The sequence below is a fragment of the Lepidochelys olivacea genome (genome assembly GCF_965140295.1).
Source record: "Lepidochelys olivacea isolate rLepOli2 genome assembly, chromosome: 3".
Classification (NCBI taxonomy): Eukaryota; Metazoa; Chordata; order Testudines; family Cheloniidae; genus Lepidochelys; species Lepidochelys olivacea.
In genome coordinates this window covers 22,223,760-22,243,181 of record NC_140413.1, presented here as the reverse complement: position 1 = coordinate 22,243,181, position 19,422 = coordinate 22,223,760, and the positions used below count along the sequence as shown (strand labels likewise).

The 19,422-nt window shown below is 42.0% G+C and overlaps 1 protein-coding gene across 1 annotated transcript in view; it reads right to left on the bottom strand.

The window, feature by feature from the left end:
* Positions 1-787: 787 nt before the first annotated feature.
* SDC1 (syndecan 1) overlaps positions 788-19,422 on the bottom strand; it is a 34,915-nt gene continuing 16,280 nt past the window's right edge. Inside the window, exons 2-5 of the mRNA XM_084623175.1 lie at positions 6,441-6,525; positions 4,332-4,846; positions 3,918-4,041; positions 788-3,112 (exon numbers count right to left, since the gene is read on the bottom strand). Coding sequence (XP_084479301.1) covers positions 2,946-3,112; positions 3,918-4,041; positions 4,332-4,846; positions 6,441-6,525 — 891 coding nt within the window. The 3' untranslated portion in view covers positions 788-2,945. The remainder of the gene's footprint in view (positions 3,113-3,917; positions 4,042-4,331; positions 4,847-6,440; positions 6,526-19,422) is intronic.

Below are 19,422 nucleotides of genomic sequence, written 5' to 3'. Positions count from 1 at the left end.
CTGTGGTCAGTCCTCTCACCCTCCCAATGCTTGCAAGAGTCACTTTAGACTACAGAATTAGAGAGGTGAGGTAGTAGGAGATTCCTGGTACACAAGATTTCCATTACTGTGTCCTTTTTATTGAAGGGATGCCTACTGAAGAATCTAAGATTAGCACAAGTAGAAGAGTACATGGAATCAGTTTTTCTGCTCCCCAACCAGACCTAGACCCCACATTTGTAGGGTTCAGTGTGGAGTCTCATGTAGAAACCTGTTCAACTACCTCTGTTCCTAAAGCCAAGTGTGTCTTACCACCATCTGCAAATCCAAGCCAGTTCCTGTGTGCTAGTAATCCCCACTGAGGCAATGGCCACCTATTTGAAGCCTCAAAATATCTGGTGCTATGTCTGCAGCCAAAAAAGCCAGAAACAGAGAAAAGCACAACTCTCAATCTGAGTATGGAGAAGGACTCAGACAGCAGGTTGGTTGTCTGAGCAGCTGTTGGCCTTTGACAGAGATTCAGGAGGCTCTGTTCCCAACTTCTGCTCAGTACTCAAACTGCTTTGCCTCTGAACTGTTTCTGGTTAAGAAAGTGCTTCTCCCTACTATTATGAAGTGAGAACATGCTAAACTTCCAGGGCCTACTCTTCAAATGCTCTTTCAGAGCTGAAGCTGCTTGCATTTGCTTTATGCTCTTGAGCAAGCTTCAAAGAAAGTAAATCCTGGAGTTCTGCATTATGGTTACATGTGACACTGAAAATGGGGAAGTAGGAAAGCTCCCGGGTAGGCTGACACAGTAGACCACCAGTTATTTGCCAAAATGCCATTTATTGCATGTGTACAGATAACCAACTGAAGTATATTCCATTAAAATTAAATTTGTACCACTTAAATACAAAAAACTTTCTGTATGTCAATAACTCCAGCTATCCATTTAGATTACCAAAATATACAGAGTTATTCTTGGCCTGTAGAAAGGTTGGCAGTACAACTGAAGTTACCCCTTTTTTAAAAATAGTTTCCTGTGGTTTATGAGAAGAATTCTCATAGAAAAGCCTATTACCAGCATTTCTACATTCCTATACAAAGCAAAGAATTACAGTTATAATTAACACCATCTGGCTGTTGCATTAATTTATAAAAATTCAGTGTAAAAATAAAGGCAATAATGGACATCTCAGTTTTGTCTTTAAGAATGTTAACATACAGCTACATTCTACATCAAGGCAATCTCTTGTTCAGAGATGGAATGAAGCAAGTATTTTCTTGGTTTTGTTGAGAAATTGAGAAGGCACCAATTTACTCAATTAGCAATTCAGGAAGGACCTTCTACAATTCATTTAAGTTACTAAAAAACTGAATTGAATATGCAACACACATGCCTCGGTCAGCAAGAGTTCTTGGATCACTTCCTCTGGCTCGGCAATATAAATATTTACATCGTAAACACTCTCCTTCCCCTATACCTTCACTATGAGCAGAAAAAGTTATCAATTTGAAACAGGCTAACAAAAAACCCCTATCTGGCAAAGCAGAGGCAAGGTCTGTGTTGAAATTGAGATTTCCTTCAAACAAAGTTCCTATAAATTTGTTGTGTAAGATACACTGAAGTTAATGATATTGTACAAGCTACAACTGAATGCATCTACTCTTAGTATATTACATTAAAGACTATTGTATTTGAAAAACCCATTCACAAAACTGTACTTTCATCCAAACAAGAGACTTTTGGGAAGTGTTCCTGTTCTTAGGCCCATTCTAATCAGTAAACAACTCATGACTTGGCACCATAGGCTAGCTGGGTGATGCTGTGGCAATGACAGTTATCCATTGCTAAAACCCACTCTACACTAAAACTGAAGACATTAATATTCAGACCCAATTATGTCAGAAGTTAGAGCTAGGCACTTATATAGTAGATATTAGTGTGAGCCTATAAACACCACAACCATTCTAAGGTGCAAGAAAGGATCAGTTTAGTTAATATGCTTCTCTGCTCCCTGGTCTGGCAGTACAAGAAGCCAGAGATGCTTGGTTTGCTCTGTCTTTTGTACCTGATGGGCCATGTACAGTACACAAGGTATGATGGCACTCATGGCAGACCTAGTTCAAAGTCACCACTACTAAACTGACAATGCAGAGAGGTAGATAGCTAGGATATGGCACCAGTTGCCCATCAGAGTACCACACTGGTATAGAACACAGTAAGGTCTCTCTCATAATGACTTCATCATATTTGAGCCAGTAAGACTAGACTTGGCACTTACGTGCATTGTTTAGATATGGTTTGTTCCCAAAAGTCATATTTCTTGGTTTAACCTCAAAGGAGCAATTTATTTAAATTCTAGGTTAATTTTAATAGTACATTCATCCAACTGTTACAAAAATCCCAAACCCAGAGATCAAATACTTGTTTGCCTTGCCCCTTCACTCCTTTTTCCAGTTGACATCTTATGGCCACTATTAAGTGCTATGATCATGGCAACTAGAAAGAGTGCCAGAACCATGAGCTACCAGCTGTTGGTCTTTGTCAAATGCAGTAGAGACTTTCTAATACATGATACGCACAGTGGAGGCCATGAGAGTTTAACAAGGATCTTTAGCATGGATAATTTAAGCCTTGTTCGTGTTAATTCTTGCTGTTCTCCTAAAGGTCAATTATATACATACATTCCAGCTCTCCCTCATCTCCTTCCCTCCCAGGAGTCTTTAGATAAGCCAAAGCAAGTTTAGTGGCTTGCAGTCCCATGTTCCACTTTTTTTTTTTAAAAAAGTGGAATCTATATTTGTGCAACAAAGCTGGTTAGGTTCCAGGAATCCAGATGTAATTTATAGTTAGTTTCCAGTGGCAAGGGTTATATCTGATGATTGTACGGCTTGAGTTTAATGCACAAAAACCACAAGCAGGTTGTATGCAGGGACAGAAGAGTTCAAGAAAGAGGGGGAAGTGTTCTGAAGACTTGTGTTTATGCATAGAATTCTTCTTGTTTCTGTGGTTTTTGGTATCCTCCATTTGATTGTTTTGGTTCATCCAATGAATAGCTGCCTTCATCTTTTTTCTTCATTCTGTACAGCATAAATCCCACTAGGAATACCGCAAACAGCAGGCCTACTAGTCCTCCAGCAATGACACCTGTGGGGAGGCAAAAGTCACATTAGACACTATGCAGGAGTGAGACATTCTGACTGAAGTTGATTCCAGAGTTGGCTAGTAGGAGCAGAGACCAGTACTATAAAGGCATTTCATAATCAAGTGATGTAATATGATCCAGAGAGTTTTCAAAAAAGTCAAATGGGTATTGGGTACTTCACTTTTTAAGCTTTCAATGGGAACTGAGCACCTAGCTGTCCTCTGAAAGCCTCCCCTACAGAGGCTCCAATTCCTTCCCAAAAAATGAAAGTTTGAAGATCCATGTTCCTTCCCCCATTACTTGAAGCCCACTGTACCTAAGTCATGACTCCTGCCAACAGGCTGTGCTCTAGTACTGCAAGAGATTTTACTCCATCCTTGCTTGGGAGTAGAAGCTTTTCCCTCAGTGTACCACCATGCACTTGAACAGGTACCTCAGAATAACCTGGATCGAAACTCTGCAGCAGCTTCATTTACATTACCAAGGATAGTCTTTACATGCTAGATCAGGTTTGATTTTACACTGTTCCCACATTCAATTTGCAACATGCCCATTTTTATTAGCAATACATTAATCTAGATATTGACTAGAAGAAGCTTGAGGATCTGGCATCTACATATTGTGCAGCACTGCCTTGATTTAGTGTTTTCAGGTTTCCAAACCTATCTTGAGCTCTGATAACTAGAGATTTTTAAAATAGAAAGCCTACGTCCTGCAGTATTGGGTGGATCCTATAGCAGATTAGACAGCCACAGATTAGGAGGACTACACTGGACCTTCTATAGCATTCAGTGTATTCTGAAATACCTCCTAGAACTTCTTTCCTGTCCATTAACCCCTGGGAAGTTCCAGCAGCTTCAGCATCTCTTGAAGAGTCAGCCAGTTCAGATTCTGATGGTATTGTTCGTTCTTCACTAAAGATAAAGTCTCCCTGTGGGAAAGATATAGTGCAAGTCAGTCACATTTCAGCTCACTGATGAAGTTACTGAAAGTTTTACACTGACCTTGTTTTCTTATATTAGTAGTTTTTAATATTTCCCTTCAACTGATGGCAAAAGAATTTTCCCTACACCCAGCTGTTAACAGCTTATGATGCATCATAATAGAAACTAGTTCCACTCCACATATGAAGCTAAGTTACTACATTCCAGCACTGTTGTATAGCTTTAGCACTGGATATGGGAAAGATCTACATTTGAGATTGAAACTGTTAATTCTTACCTGATCCCCGGAGCCTTCTTCAGGAGATGGAGTTTCCCTATCATCTATAGGGTATATACCCCTGGTTAGAATTGTTGTAGTTGGAGAGTGAGCATCTTCCTCACTAATAGTGGTGAAGCTGGGATCAAGTGTTTCTTTAGAGACACCAGAGGAACTAGAACTATGGATACTAGGTTCCATTACATGGACTGTGCTTGACACTTGTGTAGTGGTTACTCTGACAGTAAGACTGTGAGTAGTTGGACTTCTTGTTGTTATGACTGCCTCATTTGTTGTAGGTTTCTCTACAGTTGAGCCCAGTTCGTGAGTTTCATCCTTAAGTGAAAAGACAGCCTCATCTGGCACCACATCACTAGTGGGGGATGATGATACCATTTCCTTTTCAGATGGATTTTCCGTGCCATCAACTGCAGGTTGGTGAACAGTTGCTCCAGTAGACATTGTTGATCTTGATGAAGAATTTGCATGTTCTAAGGGGATATTCCAGGCAGCCACAGAATGGTTGGTCAAGGGACCTACACAAGAATATTAAGCATTACTTGATGTACAGATGATTCAATAACAGACAAGTACAAGCAGTTCAGTATGTTGTGTGGTGTGCTAGCGTTATTAAAAAGGCAACTTACTGTAGGGCCCGGATTAGACCCAAAAGCAATTAGATTGCTTCAGTGCCCTGTCACCCTCAAAATCCATCCAAGATTGGATGCACTGGTTACTCAAGTACTGCCAAGTCAGTATGCCATTAGTCATTAGAAGTTGTTGCAAGGAGGGAAAGCAGTCCATCAAGGCCAAACATTCCTTTTTGTAACACACTGACCTGTAAGTCTGCTAGTGTTAACTACTTTTGATCGACTAGTAATTTAGAATTGCCCTGTGGGGCAGGGAGTCATGCAAGTCTGACAAAACTTAACTCATTTTACCCATCACTAAACTGATCTCAATACTCTTAGCCAGAAGACTCTTCAGCATGGCTTTCCACCTCTCCCCTACTCTCAACCCTACCAGTGAGGATATCCCATCCAAAAAATGGGTAGCTGGGAACAGGAAGAAGGGTATAGTCAGGAATGCTAAGTTTGACAGTGGCCAGACACCAGAAGTTAATAGTGGAGATTAATCTTACTGTAGGAAAGGGATTAGCATTTCACACCAGAAGGTGGTCTCCAGTCATTTTATCCTAATGGACCAGTTTAAGGAAGTTATTTCTTTTGGGGGAGCTGAAGTCTGGACCAGATTAAATAGGTATTAGTGGTGTATAGAAACTTGCACCCAGTTAGGGTCCCTAGCAGTTTTCTATGATCTGTATCATTGTACAGTAAGTTTAACCATTGTTTAATACCCAGATCATAAGTCTTCTGGAACATGAATTGTCTTATTTGGACAAGTCTAGCATAACAGAGAGCCGCATTGGGAATCTAGGAGCTGCCACAATAGAAATAGTGACCCAGCATTGGGGGTGCCTACCAGAGTCCAATTTCATTGAAGGCCTCCTTTGACACTATGGGGTATATGGTCATGCCCATGGGAAGTCACTACTAGAGGAAGTTGATAGTCTAGGGAGGTCTGCCAGGAGTCCAGAGCTTCAGCAGCCTAAGTAAAATTTCTCATCCAGCTCCTTCCCTCCCTCATAATTGAGGCAGATAGATGGGATAACTTCTTTAACACCTATGCTTTGTTTCCTTCACTTGCTCCATGAATGCATGAGCCACTACAGTGGTTTCACATGAGTGGCCTGCAAGAGCCAGACATCACCATTAATATTACAAGTCAGACATGGGTAGGACATCTTTGTAGACATCTCTGGGATCCCCTGTTTATTCCCCACAAGGAGCAGATAATTGAGAATTGAAGTGGGCTTCCAGAAAGCATCTGCTTGTGCTTAAGAGGTAAAACAGCCTAAAGTGACTCTCAGGAGCACGGTGCTCCTGCAAAGCTGCTCCTGAAGAGAAAGTCATTGAGTTACCTTGCTCTAGGGAAACAGCAGCCAGGACATACCTTTGCCAAGCTGTACACCGAAAGTCATGACCTTGAAGAATTTATGACAACTGAGCATTTTAAAAAAAGCCACCAAAAAACCAAAAACACAAAGACAACCCACCCAAATCTACTCACCAGAACCAGAGCCAGAGAAAGTATCATCATCATCATCACCAGATGAGTCCAGGTCTTCAGGAGGAAGGTTTACATTTGTAGTTTGCTTTAAAGAGAAAAAGGACCACATTTGTGAACAGAGTAGCACAAGAGTGATTTTTATTTTATTTTATTACTACTCTATAGAAAAAGTGCACCACCAAAAAACAAGTCAGCATTTGTTGCTATTCAGTTCATAAGAATGGCCATACTTTCTGGGCTGATTACATATCAAGTCACACTGAAAACAGTCTCTTTAGTTCTGGGTTTTATTCAATTGCAGGTGCATACATGAAGGAGCCCATCATACTAGAGGCAAGTAAAGTGCCATATGCATCCGGAATGAAGATTCTATTCTTCTTGGACAATCGCAACCAGATTTATCAGTCCACTACTCTTGATCTAGGTGGATTGCTGTACAATAGTTATCCTGCAAATGCAGCAGAATGCTTGTTTCAAACCCAAGAGAAATGGACTAATTGGAGGAACATCAATGACTTTTTTTTGAGCTGCCTTCCAGAAGAGAGGGAAAATATTTGCTAGGCAAGGCAGACTCGTTTACATGAATGCTGTTAATTGAGAATGTAAATTTATGCTTTCCATGCAAGATCTCATCTACTTATTCTTCGATGAGATTCCCCCTTATATCACCCACCACGCTTTCCAAGATGGACAAGAGTTTTGAAAAAAATCAATTTTCTGTAAGTTTGTTTTTTAAATAAACCTGTTGAAAATGAAATCTAAATTTAATACAACATGTTAAGGCTTAAGCTTATTATAAATCGTAAATGTGAAACACGTTTTGATGAGCACTTATGTACCAAACATACTTAACGTTTTATTTTATTAAACAAAACAACGTATATGCTGTTTAACTAAATTCTAGTTACCATCCTAATGCAACTTGACAAATCCTGAGCAAAAAGTTGATTTAGTGAATAAGCAATATTCACCATTTTCCAACATATTAAGTGTACACAAATATGAAAACATTAAGCTATAATTTAATATATAATTCTAATTGGTCCTCTTAGCTAGCAAGATGTGCCAAATCTTGTGTAAAGGCTCTAGCAGCTGTAAGTCAACATGCTTTAACGCACCTCTTTAGAAAAAGTACTGAAGTACAATGGAAGAGTTGATTAAAATCAATTTTTTTTTTTTTTTAATTGAGGCTTCCCACTTGGGGATACTATTGAATTTATTGGAGGAGAGTTTTGGCCCAGACAGGTGTTCAGAGGGCACCTTCCTACTGAAGGCTCAGCATGCAGGTAGAGATCTGCATTTGTGCATACAGGCAGTTGCGGCAAAGGTGACTAGTGGACTTTGATCCTTTTTAAAAAAAAACTTTAACACCATGAAATTAACATGAAAGCTTCTTAAAGCACAGCCAAGAGTTTACCTGAGCGCAGAACTAAACGAGGAACAGTTTATTACAAGAGCAGGAGAGTTATGTATGAGGGTATTCTAGTTATGACATTCTTACCCCCAAGTATGACCAGTGTTTCAGTAGGTCTGGTTAGACAATGGCCATCCTGGGAACACAAGACAAATAGTACAAATAGAAAAGCCAGGTTTTGGTACTGACATGCTACTCAAGGAATTGCCAGCCTTTTCAGACACAGCAAAGTCTAACTAGACATTTAATCTGCATGTTGATTCAGAGACTGTCTGTAGACATTGACTAGTTCAGTTTTTGATCAAGAAAAGGGATTACACTGTTCAGACAGTGCACACACCTCATGGTCAAGATTTCTCCATGACCTTTTAATTGCAGTTCGATTCTACCCAAACAGGAAGCCTTTAATCCCACTGACTAATCAGAGTAGCACAATGTAGGTGGAGTTACACTGCTGTGCCTGAAGGCTGAAAGTAAGTTACTAACTTAACAGCATGGCCATCTGCGTACTGAATGAAGTACAGGATACTGCTTTCTGGTAGCCACAGAAGTAGTACTAGATCGTGAATGTTACTATTTGAGTACTTCCCCATCAGTCACTGCGGGCTATTCAGCTACAGCTGCAGCCCACAAAGGCAGGCTGGGCACAAGTGTGTTACAGTCCCCTTCCCCACCACAAGAGTTCTAGCCAAGGTGTTACTGTCAGAACTCACATGGCACCACTGTGCTCCAAACACCTAATACAGTCTTTGATGAACCATATGACTGAAGCTTATGAACATAACACTGATCCATTTGTGTGTGTGTGATATACTGCTGAAATGATCTTTTGCTATTCATCTTGAATGCATACATGTTTTTGGTAGTGGGATTGCCACAGCTAACATGCCATCAATACAGTATGCAACTACATCATTGTAAAAACTATCTTCTTTGAGAGAGGTCATGATTCACTGTCACTGAAGAGACTATCAGTAGCAAATAGCTTGTAACTATCTTTCCAGGTGGTTATATTCTTGTTTTGAACACACATGGCACCAGCTTGCATTAGTTTGTGAGCAAAGCATGCCAATCTTACACAAGCCCAAACACCCTAGTGCCTTTATGGGTTAGAGTACCTTAAAATAGAGTCTCTTGTCGTCTGGATAAATAGATGGAGTATTTAGTACTGTTCTGTTTCACACCATTATGCTAAAGACACTTGCAAGTTGCAGCTACAGAGTCTTTCATACCTGCCAGAATACAGACTTCTGACTATTAAAATGAATTGTGAGAAGTAGTGGCTGGAGTTCCGTAGACCGTTGGTGATCTCACCCCACCCACACCTCAGTGAAAGTGAGGATTTTACAGGAGGCTTGTGGGGGTGGGGTAGCTCAGTTAATGATTTTTACTGGTTGTAGCAGCCTATGGTGGAGTCAAGATTTTGTAGAAGTCCTTTAGTTAGATGAAAGATTATTTGTATCCCATTCTTATAACTCCCTAGTGGAGATCAGTATTATATTGTAGTCTGTTAAAGTTAAACTCTTCAGAGTCAACCGTACTGGAACACTAAAGATCCATCACTGACTATTGGCAGGGAAGGATTACATTTTTAATCGTTAAGTTCCAATATGTGTCAATTCTGCCATCCAAGCACCAAGGAAAAATGTTTTGAGAGTCAAAATTTGCAGACTGGCAAAAAAGAAAAGTGCTGTCTGAGTGAGACCTTAGTGATCTTTTGACATGAAGTTGAAATGTATTTTACAGTTAAACATTGAATCTCAACATCTGTCATTCAATTTGATACTCCCCCCATAATTTCCTACAACTGTGAAAGTTTACATTAATAAGGTATTAATGCTTATTTTTAATATCTGCCAACTACAAAAAGATAAATATCATTATGCCAAGCCTAATTACCTGGAGTAATGCTGCTATGTTGACATGTTTGTTTCTCCCAACTTATAATTCTGCTGCATACTGGGGCTGCCCACCTTGCAGTCCCATTTTAGGCACATGTATCCTAAAAACCTAGCTAGTCTATTACTGACATGATCATCAATTCCCAGCTTATCAGACAGGCTGGAGAAAATGTTTGATGTTCAGTGTGAAAACTGGAAATGGCCAATAGCAATCACAAAGGAGTTATTGGGAATAGATTGAACAGTTAACTCACAAAAACAGTTGAACAAATCCACTCTTACTTTCATGCAATTCATCTACAAATGCTGGGGGCAGTAACTCTGTTGGAAGGACTGGCTTTGTACGACAGCCATTTGAAAAGCTTTTTAGCTTGACGTGGATACTAGTGGAAGATTATCTTCATCACACTCACTAAGAGAAATGTGTGAGTTTGTTAGAGACCAGTGTTAGAATTAATATCCTGAGTGGGACTAACTCTATCCTCTGCTGCTCAAAGCCACAGGCCTGCAGGATGCTCAGATGGATAGAGAGATTTCAGATTATTTTTCTGCCATCTAACACTGTCAGCCACCTTCAGGCTTGTTTGAACGTACACAAAGTTATGCATGGAGATGTTAACGAAAGGCGTCCTGTGGGACTAGGTTTGCAAAGGGGTTAAGGGAGACCTCTGTAAGGTCTGGTGCAGTCATTACTTATAATAGTGAAGGTATTTGTGTCCAAATCAGACAGTCTTGGCCACTGTGTGGTCTTGCTGCACCAGTTTATGGTTGCTTTAGCCAGACTGCTCCAAGGTAGCACAGGCTCGATGGTACGTGAGCTCCAATACTGAGTTTGGATGTCATAAGTGACTGACGTTAGCAAGGGAACGTAGTCATTTCCAAATGAGCAAACTCAGCTAACACTCAAACCTAGGCCAGCCAAAAGGCTAATGGGAGCTGCATTGGCAATCCAGTTGCTTTTCCTAAGAACCAAGGAAAAGAGCATTTCAGAGGCAACCCATGTGCAACTGTTGCACTTTGAACAAGGACCCTCTAGACAGTGTCTTCTCTATCAACTACTATAAAGTGAGCAAGAGAGACCAGATGCATTTGGAGGGGGACCATCCAAATAACGCAAGGGACACGTTAAAATTCCTGGGCTACATAAAAACATCCACCACTACTAGCACCAATGGTGTACAAGTTTCCTACATATAGGCAAGGCCAAGGCTTCCAGGGGTGGTTGCGGGAGGGAGAACGGGGCAGGAGTCATACAGCTCTCCCTGTGTCCCTTAATTACTTAGGCTACTGGGGAAAGCAGAGCTGCTCTTTAGCTCACCATGAAAATTAGAGGTTACAAACACTTGCACTGGAGAACAGATAAGTGTCTAGAGATAACATACATTCACTATGTTTCACAGCAGGTATGTGGCACAAATTGGATAGTGAAGGTAACTATTAGAACAAGCTACTGAGGGAAGTGGTGACTCTCCATTGCTTGACAAACTTCAAATCAAGACTGGATGCCTTTCTTCAAGAGATGCTTTAACGATGAGATTCTATGGCTTGCGTTATGCAGGTCTGACTAGATGATCCTATGTCCCTGCTGGCCTTAAGTAAATAAAATCTATGAGCCTGCTCAGTTTCCAAAACTTAATGAGTACAAGACCATTTTAGAATTGAGAGCTCTTTGGAAAAATCAAAGCCTTTAAGTGCTGGTCTATGCTGGAGGGGAAGGGGGTGCTGCATGGCGAGCTAAGTCTGTGTAAGTTACTCAACTTCAGCTACAAAAAACATAGCTGAAGTTGACATATGAGGTCTTCACTGCAGTAGACCAACTGCTGACTCTCCCCTATTGGCTCCACCTACACTTCTCACTCCAGTGGAGTACCAGAGTCAATGGGAGAGTGCTCGGCAGTTGATTTATCGCATCTTCACTAGATACAATAAATTGACCCCTGCTGGATCGATCACTCCAGAGGTAAGTGTAGACATGCCCTAAGTCTTGGCTCCAGAGCTTGATTTAGCACTAGCTGGTTTTGAGTACTGAAGCCAGTAAAGTGCTTGAAGACAATCCCAGCATCTTCATTGTCAAGATGTGGATGTAAAAAGTCTGTATATGGGGCCAGGAATCTATAGGGCAGGGAAACAGGTTTATTGACTTGGGCCTCTGAAAGGGAGTCTGCCCCCTATGGAATCCCTAGTCTTTCTGCTTTAGGTCATATCAACTTTACCTGTTATCAGTAGTGCTCCAGAGCTGACAAGGTCCCTTTCAAAGGTTACTATCCTGTACAAAATACAAGGAAAAGCCAAACCAAAAACCCTACAAACAAACTGAAGCGGTTTGTGTCTGTTTGCTTTGGGAACAGGAAGTCAAAGAAATTCCAGCATAAGGGTTGGATCCTCTCCCCCTTACTGGCAGATAAACATTTAACTCCTCACTCCCCATCTCCACTTTTGATGGTTCCTACTGGAAGGCTACTGTTCCCTTTTCCTTGAGGGGAGGTTCTTATTTACACTGAAGAAAGATCTCATGTTTCATGCTTGTGGCTGTGAGCAGTGTGTGTTTTTTTTAAAATGTAGCCATTGGTATACTTAACTATTCCAACTCTGTCAGTGAGAAGACAGCATGGGTTTGCGGTCTTTGTCTTGCTAAGACAGCAAAGAGGATCTAGGACCTATTCCAATATAGGGCAGGCCAGCCCACCAGTGAACTCAGGATTTAATCCTAAAAGGTGTCAGGCTGTCTCCATTTACACTAGAGAAACCCCAGTAATTTGCAGTTGCATGGTGAGAGGAGAGTAGGATTTGGCTTGTCTTACAAAGAAGAGGCTGTGCAACAGGAAAGTGTCATGTTTTCTACATGATCCAGTTTGGTATGAATTGATGAGCTATGGCTTCCAAGACTGACATTATGAGCCATCCAGTTCTACTCGGTTTATAATAGAAATACTCCTTCTAGCTGGTTGTCCGCATTTTCAGAATTGCATTTCAGCTGTTACATGCGACACTGAGGTCTGATCAGCATTATCTTTCCCTACTGGAAATTATCAGTGAACCAAGAACTAGCAAGTTAAACATTAAGCTGCTGAGCTGTTAGGTCCAAGGTAGATTAACTTGTGGCACACTGTAGCATGCACCAATATCAGAGGTTGTTAGACCAGCAGACAAGTCACTACATACATCTCAGGGGCCACATGGCTTTACACAAAAAAAGTGAGCAGAGGGATTCCAAGGGGAGTATTTTCTTTTAAACAAAAACTAAATTCCTCAATTCAGCATGTGCAAAATAAACATAATCTAGACACTGCCTTCAGATCCTCCATGGCTTTCTGGCCAACCAGAGCTACTTAGTCACATACAGGCCAGTGGCTGCTATTCCCACCCCCAGCTCATTCCTATTGGATTTTAGAGGTCAAATGTGGATGTAGCTTTGTGTTAGAAAGATACCTTCTGAATTAAGCGAGCAAAACTTAAGGGTCATTCAAATGCTGCCCTTCTTAGGGGTATGCCTTCACTACAGGAGTAACTGGGGTGACTGGCATTCAGATTAGCCTGTTGACTGTGCAGCTATAATGCAAAATCCTACCCTAGTTACAGTGTCTTCATGGTGCCATGCTCCCATGTGTGTCACCTGGACTGCTAAGTGCATCCCAGAGTTCTTGAGCTGCAGTATGCCGAGCTGCTCTGTGAGTTGTAGGAGAACTTCTGTCCTGAGCAGGTGGGGTGGGCAGGCAAGATTATGAGCAAGACATTTTCTCGTCATTGAGTAATTTAACTTGTGTCCTCACTACAATGAGTGGGTCACCAGTCTCAGGGAAAGCAGCACACAGGCTTTAACCTATATACCCCCAGTTGGGCCAGCTAGCCTGGGTTAAAGCAACAAACTTGAATGAGAAAGTAGATGGGGAGGATTGAGGCAACACCCAAGAGCCTGAGCTAGCTCTGCCCTGGAAGCTGACTAGGCACCAAATTGTTCCTATTTGTAGGAGAAGGGTGTGGACTGCTCTGTGTTATGGTTGGGACATGCAGGCTGCCTTTTACTGCCAGATTCAAGCAGCAGAGCCTGCATGTTTAAGAATGAACTAGAATGAGAAACTTTCACTGCAATATGGAAACTTAAGTTGCTCAGGAGGAAGAGAAATCAGAATGTCTTTCTAGAAAGACATCCCTAGAGTACCAGCAGCATCTTTCGTACAGTGTGTTTTATCTTTTGATTGTGCCTCTTATAATCCCCTGGCTCATTTTCCTATTAGTAGCTTGTTCAGATAGGATGAGAAAGCCACACCAGTATAACTGCAAGTGTTTACTTAAGCTAAAGGAGTTCAGAATGTCCACATGGCTTTTAGAACCAGTTTGACTTGGTGTAAGAATGGCTCATTTCAATTTAGTTCAAGTTAATTAGGAAGAGGTTTAGCTAAACCAGAATAAACCACGTGCACCAGAGAGCAGTGTTCACACTGCATGTTGCACCAGTTAAACTGTTACCTTAACCCCTTGCCCCCAGCCCCAAGCCCACTCCTGCACTTCAAACCCATTGCCCCCAGCCTGTACTCAAAGCCAGAGCCCTCACCCCCTCCCACACCCCAACCCCCTGCCCCAGCTTCATGAGAGTGAGTGAGGGAGGGAGGGTGGGGGACAGCAAGTGACAGAAGGAGGGAGGATGGAATGAGTGGGGGCAGGGCCTCAGAAAAGGGGGCAGGGCAAGGAAGTTTGGTTTTGTGCAATTAGGAAGTTGGCAACCCTAGTGTGTGCTCTGGGACTGCAAGACACTCCCATCCCTCAGACAGGGGATGTACATTAAGTTGCAGGTGCAGTTCTCCCTCCCATACAGGGTTTTCATCAGTCTCTGAACAAGAGCAAGCTCGACCTTCGCTGCAATGGCTGCAGCGTCTGTTGAAGTCAGTGGGAGTTACACCCCTTTACACTAGACCCAAGTTTCATCCAGTGCCCCTTCTACAGAACAGGTGAAATAAGTCAGGGCAAGTTATACAAGCCACACCCTGATGCATCAGGTCTCCACAATTAGGCTACTGCCACCTGTAGAAGCCACCCTCCCCCCTAGAAAATGGCATGAAGTCCTCAAGCAAGTGTACTACACCAACCTATCACCCAGGGCAGGCGGTGGGGAGAATAAGTGGCCCATGCAGATTACTAGCACTAGAGCAGAATATATTTTCTTTTCGTTTAGCTTGGACATTAGCAAGAGATTGCATGAGGAAGGTGACCAAAATGACTTGTAAGGATTTATTTAATCTGAAATGGGCACAAGCTGTAATTTTTGCATCAGAAATAGTTAAAGGTACTCTTAATTTATATATGGCATGTCTTACATGTTTGTAGGATGCCTAGCACAACAGGGGCCCTTATCCATGACTACAGCCCTTAAGAACTTACTTTTACAGGCATTCGATAGACAACTGCTCAATACTTCAGCCTTTCAAATGCTGTTGTACCTCTGTTTTTCTGCTGCCATCAGCCCATGCTTCCTGCATACTATGTTCAGCACTAGAGGACCACCAATATTTGCTAGTCATTGCAGAACCAGGAAAGTCTGTCCTAGCAAACAGTGTCTGCTCACAGCTAGGTCAACTGCAGTGCAATTAATGCATCACTGCTATTGATGAGTCATGCTGTTGAGTCACCCACATTCAGAGAAGTGGATCACTTAATACCATGGAAGACTTCATCTAGCCTAATCTCTTACCCTACTTTAGAAGGGCTCTGAGCTTCATGATCAGATCTCTCAGGGGTCTATGGTAAAGTAGCTAGAGTTTCTCCACTTCTGCAGATTCAGGTTGGGGTCCTCTTGGTAGCAAACCCCAATCACTTCATGTAGCCTGTCAGGTGTGAACTGAAGTCTCAGGCTGGTTCCTTGCTGGAAACATACACACATCCCAGAAGCCACAGCCATACATGTCCCCTTCACTTTAGGAGTTACTAGGTGACATTTTCTGGCCTGTGCTAGGCAGCTGGCCAGTTTTGATTAACTTAGTGGTTCCTTCTGGTCCTAGAAGTATTGACCCAGCATCTCTCTGCTGCCAGCTGCAGAAGAGAGACCAAAGTTAGCAAGAAGTCTCCTCTGATCTATCAAGGGACATATTCCCCAGATCAAAAGGAATGCATGCCAATAACCTTGCAGGGGGGGAAAATGGGCTACCTGGGTGATCTAGGTCCTCTAGCATTTATCAAGCCTCTGGGCAAACTCTTCACCTGCCTTTTACTCACTGCCAGTCATCTAACAGGTCATTTGACTATAAATACCTAAAAATAACCTTAAAATGGTTTTTATACAATGGGTATATCAGAAGTATTCAGTGACAGGACATTTAATCAGTTCAGAGCCCCAGGGATACTGTCAAAATTCTCAGCCGGTGAGGCTTACCACAGAGGTCTTCAACCAAGTCAGCCACTGCTTTGGTAGTTACCTTTCTTGTAAAGGACTTAAATATCCTGAATCCATTTAAGTTTCCATAGTTAGACTGCATATATAATCAGTCAGTAATTTACATAGTAAAAATCTGCATTCTAGAATTTCACACCCCAGAGACAACTTCAGTCACTAATGTTATGGATGTGCCATCTAAGCCTACAAGTGCAGTGTTATTACTTATTGTATGTTGAGCGTTTTGTCCAGTTAAGTGTCAAGTTTAGTTTAAGTTACTCAAGCAGTGGAGCAAACATACAACAAGGCTAAGATTGTGATTTTTTTTAAACTAAAAGTGAGAGACAGAGAGGTCATGGGCAATAAAGTAAAATAATCCATGACTTTTACTAAAAATATGCATGACAAAATGGGTAACCCCTAGGGCTGCCCATACCATTGGGGGTGCCCAGGGCACTCCCAGAGCATTCCCTCCGTTGCCTGTGGCAGCTGGGAGCTTGGGGCCCTGCAGTTTCCAGCCACCACAGGCAATGTGGGGGACCCTGCAGCAGCTCTCGGGTGCTGTGGGCTCAAGTCACAGAAGTATCTGGAAATTATGGATTCCATAACAATCGTAGCCCTACCCATGAGCTACAACAGTACATCTTACGAGTTTTCTGATCTTAAGTCTTCCCTTCAGTATCATCATGAGCTCTAGGGCAGTGGCTCTCAAATTTTCCAAATGACTGTCCCCCATTCAGGAGTCTGATTGGTCTTGTTCACCCCAAGTTTCATCTCCCTTAAAAAGATCACTGCTACAAAAAAACCCCAAAACTAGACAAAAGTGTCACAGCACTTAAGTCACTGAAAATTTGCTCACTCATTTTCTCTGTATGAAATTTTAGTTTGTATGGACTTCGTTAGTGGATTTTATATAGTCTGTTGTAAAACTAGGCAAATATCTAGAATGGATGTACCCCCAGAAGTCCTCTGTGTACCCCCTGAGGTATGTATACCTCTGGTTAACCACCACTGCTCTAGGGTGGCCCAACCATGTCCAGTAAAAAGGGTCCTTCAGGCCCCTTAGCCAAGGCCCACATGCAATATTAGAGTGCCTTAGAACACTTCCCAGTGCTTTTGCAAGCCGGTTTGTTGATGTGTTTCTAGAATAAGTGAAATGCTGTATTCAAGTGCTTGGTAAGCCACCTTTTGGTACTTCCTCGTCTCTGACTAGACAACCCAGCTGTCAGTGGCCTCTAACTGATGAAGAGTTCCAGTTTGCACAGTCACTGTCTTGACAGTGCCTGCCTAACCTCCTCCACAGCCCCATTCCAAATACAGTGAGCTGTATACAGTATATATACACAAGTATATAAGTGGCTCACAAAAGCTTATGCTCAAATAAATTTGTTAGAAAAGGAGTACTTGTGGCATCTTAGACTTTTTGCTTCATAGAACAGCTATTCTCTGAGGCTACTTAGGCATCTCAGATTATCACCCAGGCCTCTAATGCAGGCAAGGTGTTGCCCCCACAACATCACATTTATATGCAGGCTTGTGGGACAACTGTTTGCACTCAACCACCTGATTTGTGGATGCAGTTAGTTGCCAGGCTGCAAAAGCAAAGGCTGGCTTTGACAGTGGAGTCAGACATCCAGATTTCCACCATGATTTGCTTCAAGAAAGTGGAGAAAGTCTGGCATTTGAGAAACCTGTTTCCAGTCAGCTACAAAAAAGGCTTTCCTCATTACAGGAATTAGTCCTACTGCTCTTACACAGCAGGATTTGGGACCACTATGCGTCCTATACAGAGTTTTAAGAAGTCTCTTTTCAGAATCTTACTGACCTCACCAGTTGCCTGGTAGGTACAAGCTAGAGTCTGCAAAAAACATACACAAGCAGTGCTTACAGTTTCATCTCCGTATCCCATACCCCAAGTATGAACCTGACAAGGATGTGTTCATCTTCCTGAAGATTCCCAATACAGCCATGTTTTATGCATTTCTGTTATGTAATGCAAATGGTAGCTTAACTAAGGCAAGCAGTGCAGCTGAAAGATAAGTAGATGTGTTCAACTACTTTATTGTAGCACAAGATAGGAAACCTTTCCCCATGCCACTAGACATGGCCAATGGGATATCTACACACAATTGTACCATTGTATCCACCCTGCCATGTGACCACAATTATAAGGTGCTTCTACAGTATAGAATACTCCCCTTCCACTATGGGAATAAGCTATAACATGAACTTTGGTATAATGGCATCTATATCAGGATGCATATTGTACCAGTTCCAGGTTTCAATGGTAGCAGTGTTAGTTGTATCAGAACAAAAAAAGTCCTTGTGGCACCTTTGAGGCTAACAAATTTATTTGGGCATAAGCTTTTGTGGGCAAGACCCCACTTCAGATGTATGAAGTAAAAGATACAGGAGCAGATAAATACATGAAAGGATGTGGGTTGCTGTACCAAGTGTTAGGTCAGTCTAATGAGATAAATCAACTAACAGCAGGATACCAAGGCAGGAGAAATAACTTTTCAAGTGGTAAGAGTGGCCCATTACAGACAGTTGACAAGAAGGTGTGAGTAACAGTAGGGAGAAATTAGTATTGGGGAAAGTTTAGGTTTTGTAATGATCCAACCACTCCCAGTGTGCCAATATACGACTTTGTCATGCCTGTAAGCATGAGTCATACTGGGACAAAGAGTGTACATAGCCAGGGCTCTGTACCATTTTTCCAGATCTTGGTAAGTAATATTCCTTTCCCATCTCAGTTTTCACCCACAGCTAAGCACAATCAGTACCAGGCTGGCTTACTACTATTAGAATCTCTCATGCAGGTCTCTCCTTGCTTTGAAGGTAAGCCAATGCAACTCTATGGCAGAAGAATATTTAAGCCGGTCAGACTAGCTGATAGAGTGCTGTTTCACTGAAAAGTACTGTTTCAAAGCTAATAACGTTTCCACAAAAAAAAAAAAACAAAAAAAAACACAAAACCACTTATAAGAATGGCCATACTGGGTCAGACCAATGGTCCATCTATCCCAGTATCCAGTCTTTCAACAATGGCTAGTGCCAGATGCTTCAGAAGGAATGAACAGAACAAGGCAATCTGTCATCTAGTCCCAGCTTCTGGCAGTTAGAGGTTTAGGGACACCAAGCATGACATTGCATCCTTGACCATTTTAGCTAATAGCCCTTGGACCTATCCTCCATGAACTTAAATATTGTTTTTTGAATCCAGTTATACTTTTGGCCTTCAAAACAGCCCCTGGGAAGGAGTTCCACAGATTCACTGTGTATTGTGTGAAGCAACACTTC